At 44.1% G+C, this 17,500-nt stretch overlaps 1 protein-coding gene across 6 annotated transcripts in view; it reads left to right on the top strand.

Moving 5' to 3' along the window:
• ralgapa1 (Ral GTPase activating protein catalytic subunit alpha 1) overlaps positions 1 to 17,500 on the top strand; it is a 54,749-nt gene that overhangs the window by 25,139 nt on the left and 12,110 nt on the right. For all 6 annotated transcript variants that reach the window (XM_053509233.1, XM_053509228.1, XM_053509232.1 and 3 more), the window contains 8 exons: positions 751 to 885; positions 1,062 to 1,245; positions 2,638 to 3,583; positions 8,549 to 8,620; positions 8,714 to 8,837; positions 9,733 to 9,888; positions 13,655 to 13,813; positions 14,838 to 14,965. In XM_053509233.1, coding sequence (XP_053365208.1) covers positions 751 to 885; positions 1,062 to 1,245; positions 2,638 to 3,583; positions 8,549 to 8,620; positions 8,714 to 8,837; positions 9,733 to 9,888; positions 13,655 to 13,813; positions 14,838 to 14,965 — 1,904 coding nt within the window. The remainder of the gene's footprint in view (positions 1 to 750; positions 886 to 1,061; positions 1,246 to 2,637; positions 3,584 to 8,548; positions 8,621 to 8,713; positions 8,838 to 9,732; positions 9,889 to 13,654; positions 13,814 to 14,837; positions 14,966 to 17,500) is intronic.

The following is a 17,500-nucleotide window of genomic DNA, read 5'->3' as shown; positions in this document are numbered from 1 at the left end:
GGTGTTTTTTTAGTACAGCACAATAATATTAACATTATATTTTAAATAAAGACAATAAATCTGAATTATTCATTTAATTTAATTCGAGCAGCACAGTGGCTTAGTGGTCATCACTGTCACCTTGCAACTCCCAGGGTCAAGAGGTCCCATTCCCGCCTCCAGTCTGTGTGTGTGTGTGTGTGTGTGGATTTCACAATAGAGAAATATATTGAATAGAGAACCTACTGTTCTGTGTATATTGTGATAAATGTGATGGATCATAGAAACGTCTTAAACACATCAAAAAGATATGACACAAATATGTATATATAAACTTACACAATGTGTGTATGTATGTATGTATGTATGTATGAGACGCACCAGCGTGGAAAAACTTAATTGCACGTTTATGCACACAGCTGTACATAATCAGTCTCAAACACACTGAATTATCCTGCTTTAGCACTGATGTTCACGGGCATTAAGACACACCCCTAATTGCTATATATGGTAAGCACTTTGTGGTCTATTTATTTGTAATCCAGTAACTGACTGTGATTATAGGATGATAAGACACCATTGTTTTTTGCCTTTTTTAGCTTTAAAAAGGGTTTATCGCATTTACTGTATAAATTACACATTAATACTCTGATATGAGTATATTTATTAGTATTAGTGTTAATAAAGTGTAAACTAGTATAGATTTGATCACTGTTTATTTTTTAGATCTTAATAACAAGTGTATATGTGTGTGTGTGTGTGTGTGTGTAGCTGGTTGTGTCCCTCCTGCTGTGTTTGTTGGACTGGGTCATGGCTCTTCCTCCGAAAACTCTGCTGCAACCGATTCAGACTCTCTCACAAGATAAAGACAAATCAGACAGAACCGTCCTCAGTGCCATCTATAAGGTCTGATACACTCTCTCTCTCTCTCTCTCTCTCACACACACACACACACACACACACAACACACACACACACACAGGTACCGTTTATATAACCTCCTTGTTCCCAGGGCTGATCAGATCGGTTAAACAATCCTGATACAAAGAAACAAAGTTTTGAAAGTTTGTGTGTGTTTTCAGGTGCTGCACGGCTGTGTGTACGGCGCTCAGAGTTTCAGTAATCCCCGTTACTTCCCTCTGAACCTCTCCGACCTCAGCAGTTCGACCTTTGACCCCTTCCTGGTGCTGGAGGGTTTGAAGGAGCCCGAGCCTCTGCACTCGCCTGACTCGGAGCGCTCGGCTAAAATGCAGCCGGTCGCCGAGGGTATTTATTCACCCGTTATTCTACCCTTTATTCACTCTGACATCACTCACGTGTTACCAGACACATATGTTGATTTTTCAATCATGTCATATGCTTAGAAAGATTTTTAATTAGGGCTGTGGTGCGCTCACATTACTGGTCGCTATAGTAACGGCTTTAACGCTGCTAGATAAGATAGTTACATGGATACTTGAGTGATCGCGAAAGATATTCCAGAGCTGACACTGGAGTCTCCTTCCACCGTCGCCACGGAAACATCTCCTCAGAGAAAAACGGACGTGGAGCATGCGCTGTACACATCCCTGTTTACCAGCTGTTGCTATAGAAAAAGATAACCTATCAGCATTAATATAAACCTGCGCTACTTACAGAGCCGCTCCCATAGAGAACTAATCAGCACCTTCTGACCAATCAGAATGCAGAACTCTGCTGCTGTGTAATTATTGTGATACGGGAGTGTAATACGAGGACACTCACAGTGTTGTTCGCTGCAGGTCACTCGTCCTCCTCCTCCTCTTGCTGTGGTTAATGGAGAGCGGGGTGCTCGTCAGGGGGAGTGTGAGACACTGAATCAGCTCGGTGTGATGCGGGAGTGTGTTCCTGTATCTCTCTCCGCTGCCCCATGCTGCTTTAATTCCTGCACTCGTTTCTGGTAAACAGCAGGAGCTCGGCAGCTCGTAATGAAGCCGAGCCGGAGCCAGGCATGCAGACTCCAGGTTCCTCACGCAGAACCTGTTAGAGTCTTCCTCAAAACTCTGTGTGTGTGTGTGTAAATCATGGAGATGACGAGTGTTTAGTGTCAGTTACACCATCTTTTAGCTAAATGCTGGAACACACACCCGAGTGATTAGCTACCGTTAACAGGTCCTTAGGGGGCGGGGCTAGCAGGAGAGTTGCGAACTTATTTGTGATCTTCCTGTATCTCTCCTTCATACTCGCTTTTCACTTTTTCTCACTGTCAGTTTTTACCTTTATTGCTCCCCCCATGGTCTTTCGTCTCTCTGTCTTTTAAAAAAAAAAAAAATTCTGTTCTCTCTCTCCCTCTTCTTTATTACCTTCATGTCTTTCTCTTATTAACTCTTTATTCTTTCTTTATCTCCATTCTGACATTTACAAGCTTTCTTACTCTTACAAACCTTTTTCTCTTTTATTTCTCCTTTGTTCTCTCTTTCTTAGCTCCATATTGTATCCTTTGACACCAGCGCTTTCCTGTCGCACTTTTCTTTTTTTCTTGTCTTACACTCCTCACGTGATTCATCTCAGGTTTTCCTCTCCTCTTTCTCTTTTTGTTTTCTCTCACTCAGATCATTTCTCTACCTTTATCCCTTCTCTCACTGATTCTCTTCCTTTACTTCTCTCACTGATTTCTTCTTGTTTTCGTCCCCGTCTCAGTGAGGAACCGTATGCAGCAGGGTCTGATCTCCATCGCCGCCCGGACGGTGGTGTCTCACCTGTTGAATCACCTGTCTCACTTCCCCCTGGGCGCCGGCGGTCCAGCCGCCCTCACCAGTCAGGTGTGCGAGAACCACGACAACCCGTACTGCCAGAGTGCCGATCTCGCGCCCGAGCTCTTCCACACGCCCAACCTGCAGTTCTTCGTCCTGAACGGTTCCACGCTGCTCTCCTGTCTCCAGATCCGCTCCGATGACAACATGGCCTCCGGTCTCGTGGCCCCCGACGCCTGCGTCCGCCTCGTCATCAGGGACATTTCCGGAAAGCACTCCTGGGATTCGGCCGTGCTCTACGCCCCACCTCAGTGCACTCCTCAGAGCCGGGCGTTACACACCAGTCCCGCAGGGGGCAACAGAGAGCACGGTGCAGAACGAGACTCGGTAGAGCAGGATGAGAAGGACAACCTGTCGGATAACAAGGACGTGGAAAAAGAGGAAGAGGAAGAAGAAGAAGAGGAGGAGGAAGAAGAAAAAGAAGAAGAAGAGGAGGACGAGGAGACTCTTTCGGAGACGATGGCGCCGTTAGCGAAGCGGCGGTGCCGTGAAATAATTCCAAGTTGGGATTCCCTTCAGGACGGCGAGGACGTTTTGGACGAGGTGCTACAGTATTTGGGTTCTTCGAGTCCAGAGTGCCTCCAGAGAACCGGAACACCTCTGAACATCCCGGCTCCGCCCCCTTGCTGCGTGTCAGAGAAGCAGGAGAACGATGTCATCAATGCCATCCTGAAGCAGAGCACGGAGGAGTGGGACTTCGCCGGGAAACACGGGAACGACGTCCACATGAAGGCCGTGGAGCAGCCGGAGCCCTCGGCCCAGAGACCGCAGTCCGCCTTCTACTACTGCAGGCTCCTCCTCAACGTCCTGGGCATGAACTCCTGGGAGAAGAGGTGAGGAGCACGACCATACATACACACACACACACACACACTCTGACACACATTAAGACATCCTGAGACGCTCTGAGACACGCTGAGACATCCTGACACACACCCATACATTCCAACACACTCAAAACATACTAAAACACCCTAAGACGCCCTGACACACATTGACACCCTAAGACATCCTGACACACATCCAAACACTCTGACACACTCAAAACACACTGACATACATTACAACACCCTGAGACATCCTGAGACACACTCATACACTCCCAAGACACTCGAAACACACTAAAACACCCTAAGACACCCTGAGACATCCTGACACACCCATACACTCCGACACACACTGACACACACTTGGCACACACTGAATGACAAAAAAAGTGTCTCATTTCTGATCTGGGGTTTGTGCCCTCGTCTCCCGCTTGATTGAGGAGCAACGTTAAGTCCAGCGCCACCGCCTGTCAGTCTGATGTAACTACAATCTATGTTGCACTGAAGTTCATGTTCTGGCTGTAAACACGTGCACACCATGTGCTAAAATGAAATACAGAAATGTATAAAACTCTATTAATTATTAATTATTCATTTTGTCGCTTTGAAGTCGGCGACAAAGTTAATTTTTCACACAGCACAGGAAGGACGAGTCGAATGAAGGGTAAAGTTTGTCTGTAAGCGTTGCAGGCGAGCGCTCAGTCAGATTCTCCTTCTCACCGTGGACTCGTTTTTCTTTACCGCACGGCGGTAAACACACACGCCGCATTTTATTCATTTAACAACTCGACATAATGAAATAAAACGGATTTCATCACCTTTTCATCAGAGTTGGAATCTCAGGACACGGTGAAGCTGCGCGTGGGTAACTGTCTGAGCTCGATGGAAACAATAAAGTGTAAAATAACTAACACTGACGTAACGTTTGGACTGGGATATTGCAATAGGTGTGTGTTGAGTTAACTGTTGTGAACGTTTTTGTGTGTGTTTGTGTGTACGTGTCCCGTGTAATCAACACTTAACAGTCGGTGTGTATTCATTTTCTTAGCTCATCAGCTCATCGTGTGCATTTCTCTTCCCTCCTCGCGCCTCGTCCCCTCGCTGCCGTCGTTTTTCTCCGTATAAAAAGCCGAATATTTCCAGATTAGCTGTAATTGGGTTGTTTTTTTTGTGTGCGTGAGGTAGTAATGTACTGGCATTAATTTCTATGATATACATGAGCTCCAAAGTGCATTGAGGCAAAATAGTTTTTGCATTGTCCTCTTGGAGGGAAGTGTAACACTGTGTGTGTGTGTGTTTGAGTGGTCGTATGACAGATTAATTCTTAAAGGCTCGGTCGTCTGCTCTGCCTTTCATTTGGGCTGTGAATAAAAGGCCGCTAGCTTTAAAATCCGGCGTTATTAGAAAGGTGGAGCGAGCTGAAGGAGCGAGTGCGCGGCTCTTTAATGAGGAATCGTCCTCCAGCCGTTCAGGTGTCATTTAAGAGCCGCGATCCGCCGAGGGCTTTGTGAACGCCGGCTCGCGCTCTTTGTGCTGCTGTTTTTTTTTTTTTTTTTTCTTCTCCGTCTCCTGAAATGGCTCGCTTTCAATGGGCAAAATGAAGACCATTACGTTGCAACAGGCTAATAAAGAGGCCTCTTTACTCGAAAGAAAAAGAGCACGAAACAAAAAAGTCCTTTTAGAGCGCGGCGCGTGGCTTTTACGCATGACTCACGCGGAGAGAGGAGAGAGAAAAGTAAGAGTTGCATTATCTCACACCATTTCAGGAGTTTTACATTGAATATGAAGAGAAAGGCAGAATGAGTACAGTGCAGGAGGGAGCTGGAGACACACACACGTATGCATGCACACGCACACATACACACACACTCTGTGGGTATTAGATGATAACGCTTTATGTTCATGATCCCTTAAACGACATTATGTTAATATCAGAATGAACCGAACAGTAACGGATTATATTAATGCGCTTGTTCTGATACGTATCATTGATCCATCATCCATACGCATCTCTCCCTGTGGTCCGGCACGCATGTGACCCTCGGATCGGTTAAAAAGTTTAGTGTGAACTTCAGCTCTTCATTAGGCCTCTCACTGTAACGAGCACTGTTGATTGTGGAACCTTGTTCCTGATGATGTTCCAGTACTGGCCCTTGAAAATCCTATAAAAGTATTGATGAATTTTTCAGCTGTTGGTTGACTTTTTCTCCTTCAGCAATTGAGGATGTTTCCGTTCTGTACTCTGCTGTTTACTTTTAGGCTTGTAGTGATGAATCACGTCTCGTCCCTATTAATGATTCTGTTTAATAAACTGTTTATACTCTTATGTGCGTTGTTTCGGCACCAGGTACACCCTCAGACCACAAAAAAAAATTACCACTGCACGCTGCTCTTTTTTCATGCAAATCACAAGTGGGGCATCCATTTTTGGTCAGACCACAGTTACAAATGAACTGATGTTCACACCTGCACAGCAGTGACTGGGGAGACAGTAGCATTGAACGGAAAGCGCTGATAAGACAGTGCAGGGCAGGACAGGGCAGCAGACGTTTTAATATAACCAATAATATAATGTAATTTTTGACTCCACTAGAGCTGTAATTTATTTATCTTTTATTGATCGATTCAGTTAATTGAACCAATTCGAATCGATTTACACTTTTATTTTATTTTATTTTTTGGTGCACTTACAGGTCCCAACAGTAAATTTCGAGCAGTTCGAAAAACCTTGGATTGCGAGCATAGTTTGTTCCAGAAGCATGCTTGTATATTAAATCACTTGTATATCAAAATTTCACCCATAAGAAATAATGAAACAACTGATGATTTGTTCCACAACCCAAAAATATTCATATAAAAAATGTATATAAAATAAAAATTTTAAAAAAGATTATTTTCACTTTACCTTTAAAAAGAGTTCTGGCTGGGGTATGTGCACAAACACAAACTAATGAAAACACTGCCATGTCAGGAAACTTCTTTAACAGGGAACCTCTCTAATGACGCGCGCGCACACATTTACGGGATCACTGCTTTAGTGACAGAGAGAGACTAAAAACTGGATCTTCAACAAGGAACATTTATAATAACTTTTGCTTTAAGGCGCACACACACACGTGGTCACAGTGTTATAGTAAACATAATCCCATAGGGTGTAAGAGAGAAGAACTTTTGGCTCAGTTGTGGTCACGTGACGCTCTTGGCGGACAAAGCACATGCCTATTAGGCATGTGCCTATTAGGCATGTAATCAAGACCATTCATCAAGTTAAAATTTACTTAAAAATTTTTGCTCGTCTTGCAAAACGCTCGCAGACCGAGTTACTCTCAGTCCAAGGTTCCACTGTATATATCTCTACCTACAATTCACTCTTTTTTTTTTTACTATTGAGGCTTAACTTTTAAATTCAACGAATTTATTAAAAGTACACCAAGGTTTCTGAACAAAATATTTTCAGCATTTTGTCAGAGTATCGCTCCTTCTATCTTTTTTTTTTTTTTTCCTAATTTAGTTGTGTCCAATTCCTTCCCGTCACTAGTAGGCTCCCACAATAGGGCTACTACTAACACTCAGTCGGGAGGGCCGAAGACTATCACGTGTTTCCTCCGAACCACGTGATGCCAGCCGACCGCATCTTTTTTCGAACTGCTCGCTCACGCACCGTGGGGGGCGGCGTAACACACTCGGAGGACAGCGCTATCTGCTCCTTCCTTGTGAGTGGTTGTAAAGCTGTGATTAGTTTTTTGGCTGTTTTAGCTTTAAGACAGAGAATAAAGAGAGACTGCAGAGGGGAGGCGTGCTTATAGGTGCCTAAACAGGAACCAGCTCGCTTTACTGACGTTCCACAGCATTAAGTGTAACTATAAACAGATAATGCGTGTGACATGTTGGTCTTTAATGAATAAAAACGTGCGGGTGAATTGCTGTGGTGTGATGGGAGTGAAATAAACAGAGTCGTGCCGTTATAGGAAAACAAAATGATCAGGTTCAAGTTTGCTGTGTGTGTGTTTTAGAATGAGCTTGTTGTATCACACTCGCATGAGTCTGTGTTTTTTCCGTGCGTTTCCTCTTCCAGGAGCCTGTGAGAAAAACAAAGCTGTGGATAATTAGGAAGGCTGTGTCCTAATAAACAGCACCGTAGTGCGCTTCAGAGCAGGAAACCATAAATAACCTCTTCGCTTTGTACGGATTCATTCCGTATGAAGTCTGTGCTTATCTGTACGTTAGGTATAATCCAATCTAAAGTTAGACACACATGTGGAGCGTGGTGTAATGTGTGAGTTACCATAGCGACGAGAAGCTGACAAGTCCAGTGTGCATGTGTGGTTAGGTTTCTCAACATGATGCGTGTTTAACTGATTTCCGTCTTGGAAGAATATCATCAGAGTGTGATTATTGCTTTAGGAGTGTGTGTGTATGTGTGCATGTGAGCTTCGAAACGTCATTCTCGTTTCTTCAAGATTCAGGAACTGAGATGATATAAGAGCTTCTGATGTTCGTTCCGTTAAGCTCGGCCACACGGGAACAACAGTGCAGGATGTACAGCTCGTGTAACGTCTCTTCTGTTATTTTGCTGGTTGTTCTGCACCCTTGCTCAATTTCAGGTGAATATTACACACGGAAGCAGACAAGGGTATATTTTTCTCAGGTATCTGCTTCCTAATGTCCGTTTGCCTGTTCAGATTTCGATCACAAAATTAATTAGAAGTCCACATGACGCTGGTTTCACAATTTTTTTATTTATTATTAAATCATCTTTCCATTAAAGTGTTTACTTTTTCATTCTTATTTTATTATTTGTATTTAATTTTTTATGTACTGTATTTCAAGCTTTCAGGTTGGATTATAAATGTTAATTGATTGAAATCAGTCACTTGGAAAGTGGGTGTGGCCTGAGGTTGGAGTGATTTGGATGATGATGATGACGACGATGATGATCTAATTCAAACATGATATATTTTTCTACTACAGGAGCAGCTTCCACCTGCTGAAGAAGAACGAGAAACTGCTGCGAGAGCTGAAGAACCTCGACTCCCGACAGTGGTGAGTCTCCAGACGTTTATGTGTGTGTATGTGTGTGTTGGGCTTTTGTTGAAGCTGGCACTGAGACTCACATGTTGTGTTTCGAGCCCACAGCCGCGAGACACACAAGATCGCTGTGTTTTACGTGGCGGAGGGACAGGAGGACAAACACTCCATCCTGTCCAACACCAGCGGCAGTCAGGCCTACGAGGACTTTGTGTCTGGTCTGGGGTGGGAGGTAAGCGCTCTCCTCTCTGTTCTCCCTGCAGGGGCGAATCTTTAAACACTTTGCCCCTCCCATCAAGTAACCATGGCAACGTGGTGGGCGATTATAGATGGTGCATCTTCAAGTCATGTGATGTGCAGCATTTCGAATAAATACGGGGGGGGAATTCACCGATAGTGCACGGTCTGGCAGTCTGATTGGTTAAGTTTAGATTAGCTATAGTTAGCAACAGGCTAATGTCAGTTAAAGTCGATTAATTGACGAATACTACAAAACTATACCACAGCTTTTGCAGAAAAAATAAACTGTTCACATTTTCTGCAAATACTCCCATTTTGGCAGCGTATTGTTTCTTCTTCTATATGAGCTTATGAGCAGTTGGTGCAATACCACCACCTAGTGGACTGGAGAGTGGAACAGAAGCTTGGCAGGAAGGAAATGCTTTCTTTGTACGAGAAATGACATTTAAACTTTTCATAGTTACTAGAGTTACTAGGGACAAGAATCACCAGGGATCACCCGATACACTATTATTGTAATAACCACGGGCTGATTAGATTTTTATTGCGATTTTATATAAATATAATTAAAAAAGAAAAAAAAATTCAGATTTTCTTGCAATTATAAACCAATTTAGCAAATATTAGAGTGCGCAGGATTATAGAGAAAGAGCAATATTTTACATCATCAAACACAAGTTAAAAGTTATGTGAAAAATCAATACATGACTCTCCACACGAAAGAATCGCGATACGTAACTAAAACAATGTTTTCTCATTTTTCCAAGTTACACAGCATTTTTTTGTATTTTTCAAATACTTTGTAATACTTTAAAATCTGTAAGAATTCTAGCTCTTTAAAATCCATCAGACAGAAACGTTTTGTGTGTGTGTGTGTGTGTGTGTAGGTGAACCTGACGAGTCACTGTGGCTTCATGGGAGGTCTCCAGAGAAATAAGAGTACAGGTTTGACCATGCCGTACTTCGCAACGTCCACTGTGGAGGTCATGTTCCATGTGTCCACACGCATGCCACCTGACTCCGACGACTCGCTCACCAAAAAGGTATTCACACATTTTCACCCGTGTGGTAGGAGTGAATCATGTTTTTATTTAATTATGGTGGATGACAAGGATACATGCTGCTCGGTCAGATGTAGCTTTTTTGCACAAGTTTAATGTTAAGTTCTTGTATTTGAAGTTTGTGTTGTTTAAATGCTGTGCTTGGTTTTTAATAAATGATATAAGGAATGAATATTACCCATGAAACTTTTTTCAAAGGTTTAAAATTGTAACAAAAACCAGAAAGGGGGGAAATCTAATATCGAATCAGGATATTAATAAAATTGTGATACTTACAGAATTGCAATTTTTTATTGACTTGGCAACGATGTATCGTTATATTATAGTATCGGTCGGTTTTAATAAATTCGTTACAACAGATAATAGATCATCTGAATTGTAGTATATGATTATTATACTTGTTATTTAAATGTAGTTTATTTTTCTATTTAATTTGAGGGACATTTATAGGCTGAAATGATCTCAGGTTTGAGTCAATAGTAGTCGTAATAATTATAGGAATTATAAATTTATCGATTACCAGCGTAATAACAAAAAAAAACCTGATTGTGTCAATTGGTATGAATCATGATCAATAGACACTGTGTAAATATGCTTCTTTTTCTTTTTCACACCATGAAGACATCATGTTTGTCCTTTTAAAGACTCACAAAAGATCAAGCAGGATGGCTTTACTCCACTTTTCCACTCGCTGCGGTAACCTCCGACCCCTGAGCAGTCTGAGGCTGAAACTGGCAGTGAGACATACAGAGCGAGCGGAGACGCAAGGAAAGAATAGAGATGTGTGTCTCTCTCCCTCTCTCCCTCTCAGAGAGCGTCTCAGCTCCTCCTGTGCCGGTTGAAGTGGTTCACAAAGCCACGCTGACCTCGACCCGCATTTCTACCTGCCGCGAGCTCGGCCTTTGTGTTCCCGGCCCGCAGCATTTTCACCTCAGCACGAGAGAAAAGAGGAGCAAATAATGGTGGATAACAGCCCCATGTCGCCCTTCTTTCACAGCTACCTCTCTCTCCCCCACACCTCTTACCTCGCGCTCTTTCTCTCGTCTCGACTCCAGTTCACATCCACCTGCTTTTGTGCACATTTTGAATATGAGTATAAAACCACCTGAATGATTTTTTTTTTCTTCTTACGAAAAAAAGGAGGCTAATTAAGATGAAATGAGACTTTCTCGCTTATCTGAGGTGTAAAAGTCGTTGTGTGGATGAAGAGAAGATGTGATAAAGGAAGAAGGAGATAGAATTGAGGTTGTTATAGCATACAGCCTCATCACAGAGACAAATTCCAGTAACTCATATCAGCCAGTGAGGACATATTAAACAGCAAAAAATGAACTAAATTCACATCCATGATTCTCTCTTGTGCATGTGTCCATGTTGCTTACGTTATTGCCTGTGGGTATGGAGCCTGTCCATTTGTCCATGTTGTTTACTGAATAAAGTCATGCAGGAAAAGTCAAGTACCCTGAAAACACCGGATGCCCTGCGTCCAACTGTCCTAGCTTCATTATTCTCTCATTTTCTGCTTTGGTTACTGAACCGTCCGTCTTGCAGATCTGTCTGTCTCCGCCAGTCTTCCTCTTTTTCCGTTTACTGGACAATAGAAATCTAATAATGAGTCTAATGAACGCTAACGGTCCTGGCTGTAACCCGAGCTTGTTTGAGGAAAAACAATCATCTGTCACTAGTGCTGTCACTTGAGACCGAGGGAGAAGTTGGGAATGTTTTGGCCTCAGCGTTCCTTACAAAAGGAATGGAGGGGTTGACTCATTATCGTTAATATGGGAGCTGAGGTAGGGACGGGTAAGATGAGTTCTGTGTGGAAAAGGGAGAACCCTCCATCATAGAACAGACTTCTGACGTTTTGAGACGTGTGATATGTGCAACACACCGTTAGATCTAAGATGCACATGCAACTCCAGATATTGAGTGTATCTCACTGACAAATGAATGAGACACTGCTGGGATGTTGACTACCTCATCCAGTACTGTTAGTGCAATGTGTTTATAAAAAGTGAAGATTTTCTTTTGCCACGTTTCCATATACAGATGAGGTTCTACACAATCTCAGGTCCAGTTTGGTAAAGACGAGTCCTCCACATAGTTGCTCCAGTGTGGCTTGGCACCAAAGATAATAGGGGCAGTGGAACTGAATTCCAATGTAAACGTGTTCAGTCCTTGATAGTTCCACCCTCATCCAGGTGGTAATGTTGGTGCACAAGAAGCATCCCAATGACCTGCAGCACTGCAGTTGCAAAGGAGGCTATTTAGACTGCATCTACGCAGCCCTATTATCTGTGACGTGCAGTGTGTCCTGATACCTTTCTCTCAGACCCAGAGGTTGTGTGTAGACAGCACAGTTTGGTCTATATAATAAACCCCACCCCCTGAGAGATGCCACTGTAATGAGATAACTGTTCACTTCGCCTGGCAGTGGGTTTAACGTTATGGCTGATAGTGCAAATGTAAATGTAATATATAACACAGTGACTGTAATCATGGATGTTTTCATTTCGTAATCGTGTCTTCTCGTATCCATAAATGTTATTACGTTGGATTTAACTGATAATTAACAGGTTGGTAATAATGTGTTAAGACAGCTGTATGTATAAAACTGCAGTGAAATACTGCGCAATAAATCTGCCATTAATCTTTTAGTTTAATGGTCGTGTGTGTGTGTGTGTGTGTGTGTGTGTGTGTGTGTGTGTGTGTGTGAAAGAGAGAGAGGTTGTGCCAAACAAAACAAGCCATTTCTTAAAATGTCCATGAAAGATGATGGAAAGGGAAGAGTGTCCAGGCTGCTCTTAGTGTCCAATAACCACACACACACACACACACACACACACACACACACACACATACACACACACCACCCTAAGACAAAATGGCAGAGGCAGTGCCCGGTAACATGGCTTGTACTTGCTGTAATTCATCGCTGTAATTTGTGTGTGCGTGTGTGTACAAACGGCCTAAAGGGGGAGCCACACATGGCCATTGTGCTTCCAAATTAGATTGCTCCTGTCCCCTCGCCGCTCGGCCCCGCATGACTTTTCAGCTCCAAATTGGATTTGCGAGGGCTTCTGGGAACTTTATCCCGAGCGAGATGGGCCAGCAGTGACGCTAAACCACGTTAAACAGACGCTAAAGCGTGTCGGCCGAGCCGCCATCACCGATCCACGCTCATTCATCCGCTCGGGGTCAGGATTTATTCTTCTTTCCGTGCTGTCGCACTGCCATTTCGCTCCAGGTCTGAGAGTTTCATAACCTCGCCGCATTTATTCATGTGAACTAGCGTTCCTAATGCGCCGCATTATCCACGTCAAAATGGAAGGAGAGCATGTGTAACGTAATAATATTTATTTATTGTCACTTACGCAGGACTAGAACCGCACACAGGAGGAGAATTTTCATCCAGAGATGCGCCTCTGTTATTACAATAATGATTCAGTGCATTACACTGATGTTAATAAAGACACGCCCACTAAAATATTACATTATAAATATTCATTTGAACACTACTGGCTCGTTACGTTCTTGTTTGCTTCTGTTAGTTTTTTAGAAAGAACAGTTTTATTGTTTGTTAGCAGCGTGATTATTAAATATATAGTTAAATTTAAAGTTATGTTGTCATAGCAACAGGAGATCCTTAGTTCATTGCTTAAATTGTGAATGTTTAATGTGTTTGGGGTTTTTTGTATGGCTGATTTAATATCTCTCTCTCTCTCTCTCTCTGACACACACACACACCCAGTTGAGGCACTTGGGGAACGATGAGGTTCACATCGTGTGGTCGGAACACACTCGGGACTACAGGAGGGGAATAATCCCAACTGAGTTTGGAGACGTCCTCATCATCATCTACCCCATGAAGAACCACATGTACAGCATCCAGATCATCAAGAAACCAGAGGCATGTCTCTCATACACGTACACACACACACACACACACACACCTATCTTACACGTGTGATAAGAAAATAAGGACAACACGAGGAGAGACAGAAATAAAGAATGACTTTACATTACAAAGTAAGAATGAATGTAGAAAAAGAAAAAAACTAGGGTGTTGGTGAACTAAGAGCACTCGGCAGAGGGGATGTGGGGGGGTTTGGGACGAGGCCGTCCAGTGAGCGCTCTGTGTGGTGGAGCCGAGTGGAATCGGATCTGTGATCCATTAATCCAATCAGCTGGGACGGACTCTGAGAATCAGATTTCAGCAACAAACGGACCAGGAGCAAGAGGCTTCAGTTTTATTTTACGCTGAGAATGTGGGACTTTAGTTTAGTCTTACAGTAAGGAGGCATGGCTTCGGTTTAGTCTCACAGAGGAGAGGTGGGGCTTCAGTTTTGTCTTAGTGTGAGAAGACAGGGCTTCGGTTTAGTCTCACGGAGGTGAGGCAGGGCATAAATTTGGTCTTCCAGTAAGGAGGCGGAGCTTCAGGTTAGTCTCACAGTGAGGGGAGAGGTTTCGGGTTAGTCTCACAGTAAGTAAGAGGGACTTCGGGTTAGTCTTAAAGTAAGCAGGTGGAGCTTAAGGTTAGTCTTAGTGAAGATTAGTCTTAATCTAAAGAGGAAGCTTAGGCTTGGTTTTATCTCACAGTGAGAGGCAGGGTTTTGATTTAGTCTTAAAAAAGCAGGCTTCACTTAGTCTCAGTAAGGAAGAGGGGCTTCGGTTTAGTCTCAGAGGAGAGGCAGGGCTTTGTTTTGGTCTCACAATAAGGAGCTGTGGCTTTAGTTTAGTATTATACTGTAGTGATGTGACAGCTTAGGTTTGGTATCACAGTGAGGAGGCGGGGTTTCGGGGTAATCTCACATTGAGGGTTCAAGGCTTCACCTTATTCAAACAGCGAGGAGACGGGACTACAGTTTAGTCTCGCATCATGGTGAGTGTGAGGTATAAAGTGTGTCCATGCTGATTCTCTCTCTCCTCCTTAGGTGCCGTTCTTTGGGCCGCTGTTTGATGGCGCTATAGTGGATAGTAAGATTTTACCCACAATGGTGCGAGCGACGGCCATCAACGCCAGCCGTGCTCTGAAATCCCTCATTGCCCTCTACCAGAACTTGTATCCTTTCACCATTCAGCTACCCCTCCTCACACACTCCGTCAGGTTCAGCTACCTCTTCTCACACACTCCGTCAGGTTCAGCTACCCCTCCTCACACACTCCGTCAGGTTCAGCTACCTCTCCTCACACACTCCGCCAGGTTCAGCTACCTCTCCTCACACACTCCGTCAGGTTCAGCTACCTCTTCTAACACACTCCGTCAGGTTCAGCTACCCCTCCTCACACACTCCGTCAGGTTCAGCTACCTCTCCTCACACACTCCGTAGGTTCAGCTACCTCTTCTAACACACTCCGTCAGGTTCAGCTACCCCTCCTCACACACTCCGTCAGGTTCAGCTACCCCTCCTCACACACTCCGTCAAGTTCAGCTACCTCTCCTCACACAGTCCGTCAGGTTTAGCTACCTTTCCTCACACACTCCGTCAGGTTCAGCTACTCCTCCTCACACACTCCGTCAGGTCCAGCTACCCCTTCTCACACACTCCGTCAGGTTCAGCTACCTCTCCTCACACACTCCGTCAGCTTCAGCTACCCCTTCTCACACACTCCGTCGGGTTCAGCTACCCCTCCTCACACACTCCGTCAGGTTCAGCTACCTCTCCTCACACACTCCGTCAGGTTCAGCTACCTCTCCTCACACACTCCGTCAGGTTCAGCTACCTCTCCTCACACACTCCGTCAGGTTCAGCTACCCCTCCTCACACATTCCGTCGAGTTCAGCTACCTCTCCTCATACACTCCGTCAGGTTCAGCTACCTTTCCTCACACACTCCGTCAGGTTCAGCTACTCCTCCTCACACACTCCGTCAGGTTCAGCTACCTCTTCTAACACACTCCGTCAGGTTCAGCTACCTCTTCTAACACACTCCGTCAGCTTCAGCTACCCCTCCTCACACACTCCGTCGGGTTCAGCTACCCCTCCTCACACACTCCGTCAGGTTCAGCTACCTCTCCTCACACACCTCGTTGGGTTCAGCTACCCGTCTCCACACGTATATATATAAGAATGTGCTGTGTGTGTGTGTGTGTGTGTGTGTGTGTGTGTACGCAGGTTTAATCAGTATATTCTCTCCCTCTCTTTCTGTTGTCCTCTAATGTCACACTGACCTGCTCGTTCAGTTTTTTGTGTGTGTGTATAGGTGTGTGTGTGTAAGTTTATGTGGCAATTGACTCTGGAACACATACACGCGCGCACGCACACACACGCACACACACACACACACACACACACACACACACACACACACACACGGAGCAGGTAGACAAGCGAGCCGTTCGATAATTATTGACGTTTTTGTTGTGCTGTTGCACTCGTTCTCTCTCTCTCGTCTCAGGTGATGGAATCGCTCTGATCACTCGCTCACAAATCACCCTGACAATTTACTCCACTTTTTTCTGTCTCTTTCTGTCTAACTGTCTCTGTCTCTATCCATCTGTCCCAGTACTATACTGGGGTCCAGTACTGATGGAGAAAGTGCATGCGTGTGCGCATGTATGTGAGTGTGTGTGTGTGTGCGTGTTCTGTATAGTATATAGACAGAAAGACACAGGGAAACAGACAGACAGGCTCTCTCTCCCCCTCTCTCTCTCTCTCTCTCTCTCAGCATACAGAGAGACAGACAGGACAGCAGACAGACAGACAAATAAAGGGAAGCAGACAGATACATGGAGTAACAGACAGACATAGAGATTCTCTGGTGTGTTTTCTGAGCTACAGAGATTGTTTGGCCCAGCTTGAGACATCACTAGCAGCAATCTCACCCATGTACGTGTATGTGTGTATGTGTGTGTTATTGATTGGCGTGAGATGTGCAGGTCGATGATCCTGACAGTCTGAATTACAGTAATCTGTCATTATCGACGGACATCTCTCTCTCTTTCTCTCTTCATTTCTCACTCCCTTTGGTTTGTTGTTTTGCCCCATATCTCTTTCCCTCTCTCTTTTTCTTTTTTTCTCTCTCTCTCTCTCTCTCTCTCTGTCCCCCTCTCTCTCTCCCTCTCTCTCTCTCACTCTCCCCCCAGCTCCCTGTGCCCTACTTTTGTTCCCTCGGTGCTGATAATTGTTGACGGTGTGAGATGTGATTAGAGCTACAGCAAGTTCACGATTGAGCGAGAGACACTTACTTTGTGTGTGTGTCTGTGTAGGAGAGAGATAGAGCACATCCAGTGTTTCTCTCTCTTTTCATCACCATTTGCTTTTTCACATCCGCTCTCTTTCTACTCTCACATTTTACTCTCGTTTTTATCAGATAAGCGATCTGCGTTCCCTCTTTCCTCTTCCCTCAGCATCTCTCACTTCCAAATCTTTCCCTTCTTCTGTTTATTTTGTTTTTTTTCCTCAACCATCCTTCTTTTTTTTTCCTCTCTTCTTCCAGTTTCTGCAACCTTCCTTCCTCAGTCTATTTCCCTCTTTATGGTTTTTCCTCTTCCTACTTTTGTAAATTGTCTTTAGTTTTTTTCCCTCTCTCATCTGGCATCTCTTTATCCTTTTATTTTTCCCTCTTTCAGTTATTCTTTCTCCTTTTTTATCTCG

Source organism: Clarias gariepinus, chromosome 13 (assembly GCF_024256425.1).
Source record: "Clarias gariepinus isolate MV-2021 ecotype Netherlands chromosome 13, CGAR_prim_01v2, whole genome shotgun sequence".
Lineage (NCBI taxonomy): Eukaryota > Metazoa > Chordata > Actinopteri > Siluriformes > Clariidae > Clarias > Clarias gariepinus.
The sequence above is the reverse complement of the archived record's forward strand: the minus strand, read 5'-3'. Positions and strand labels throughout refer to the sequence as shown.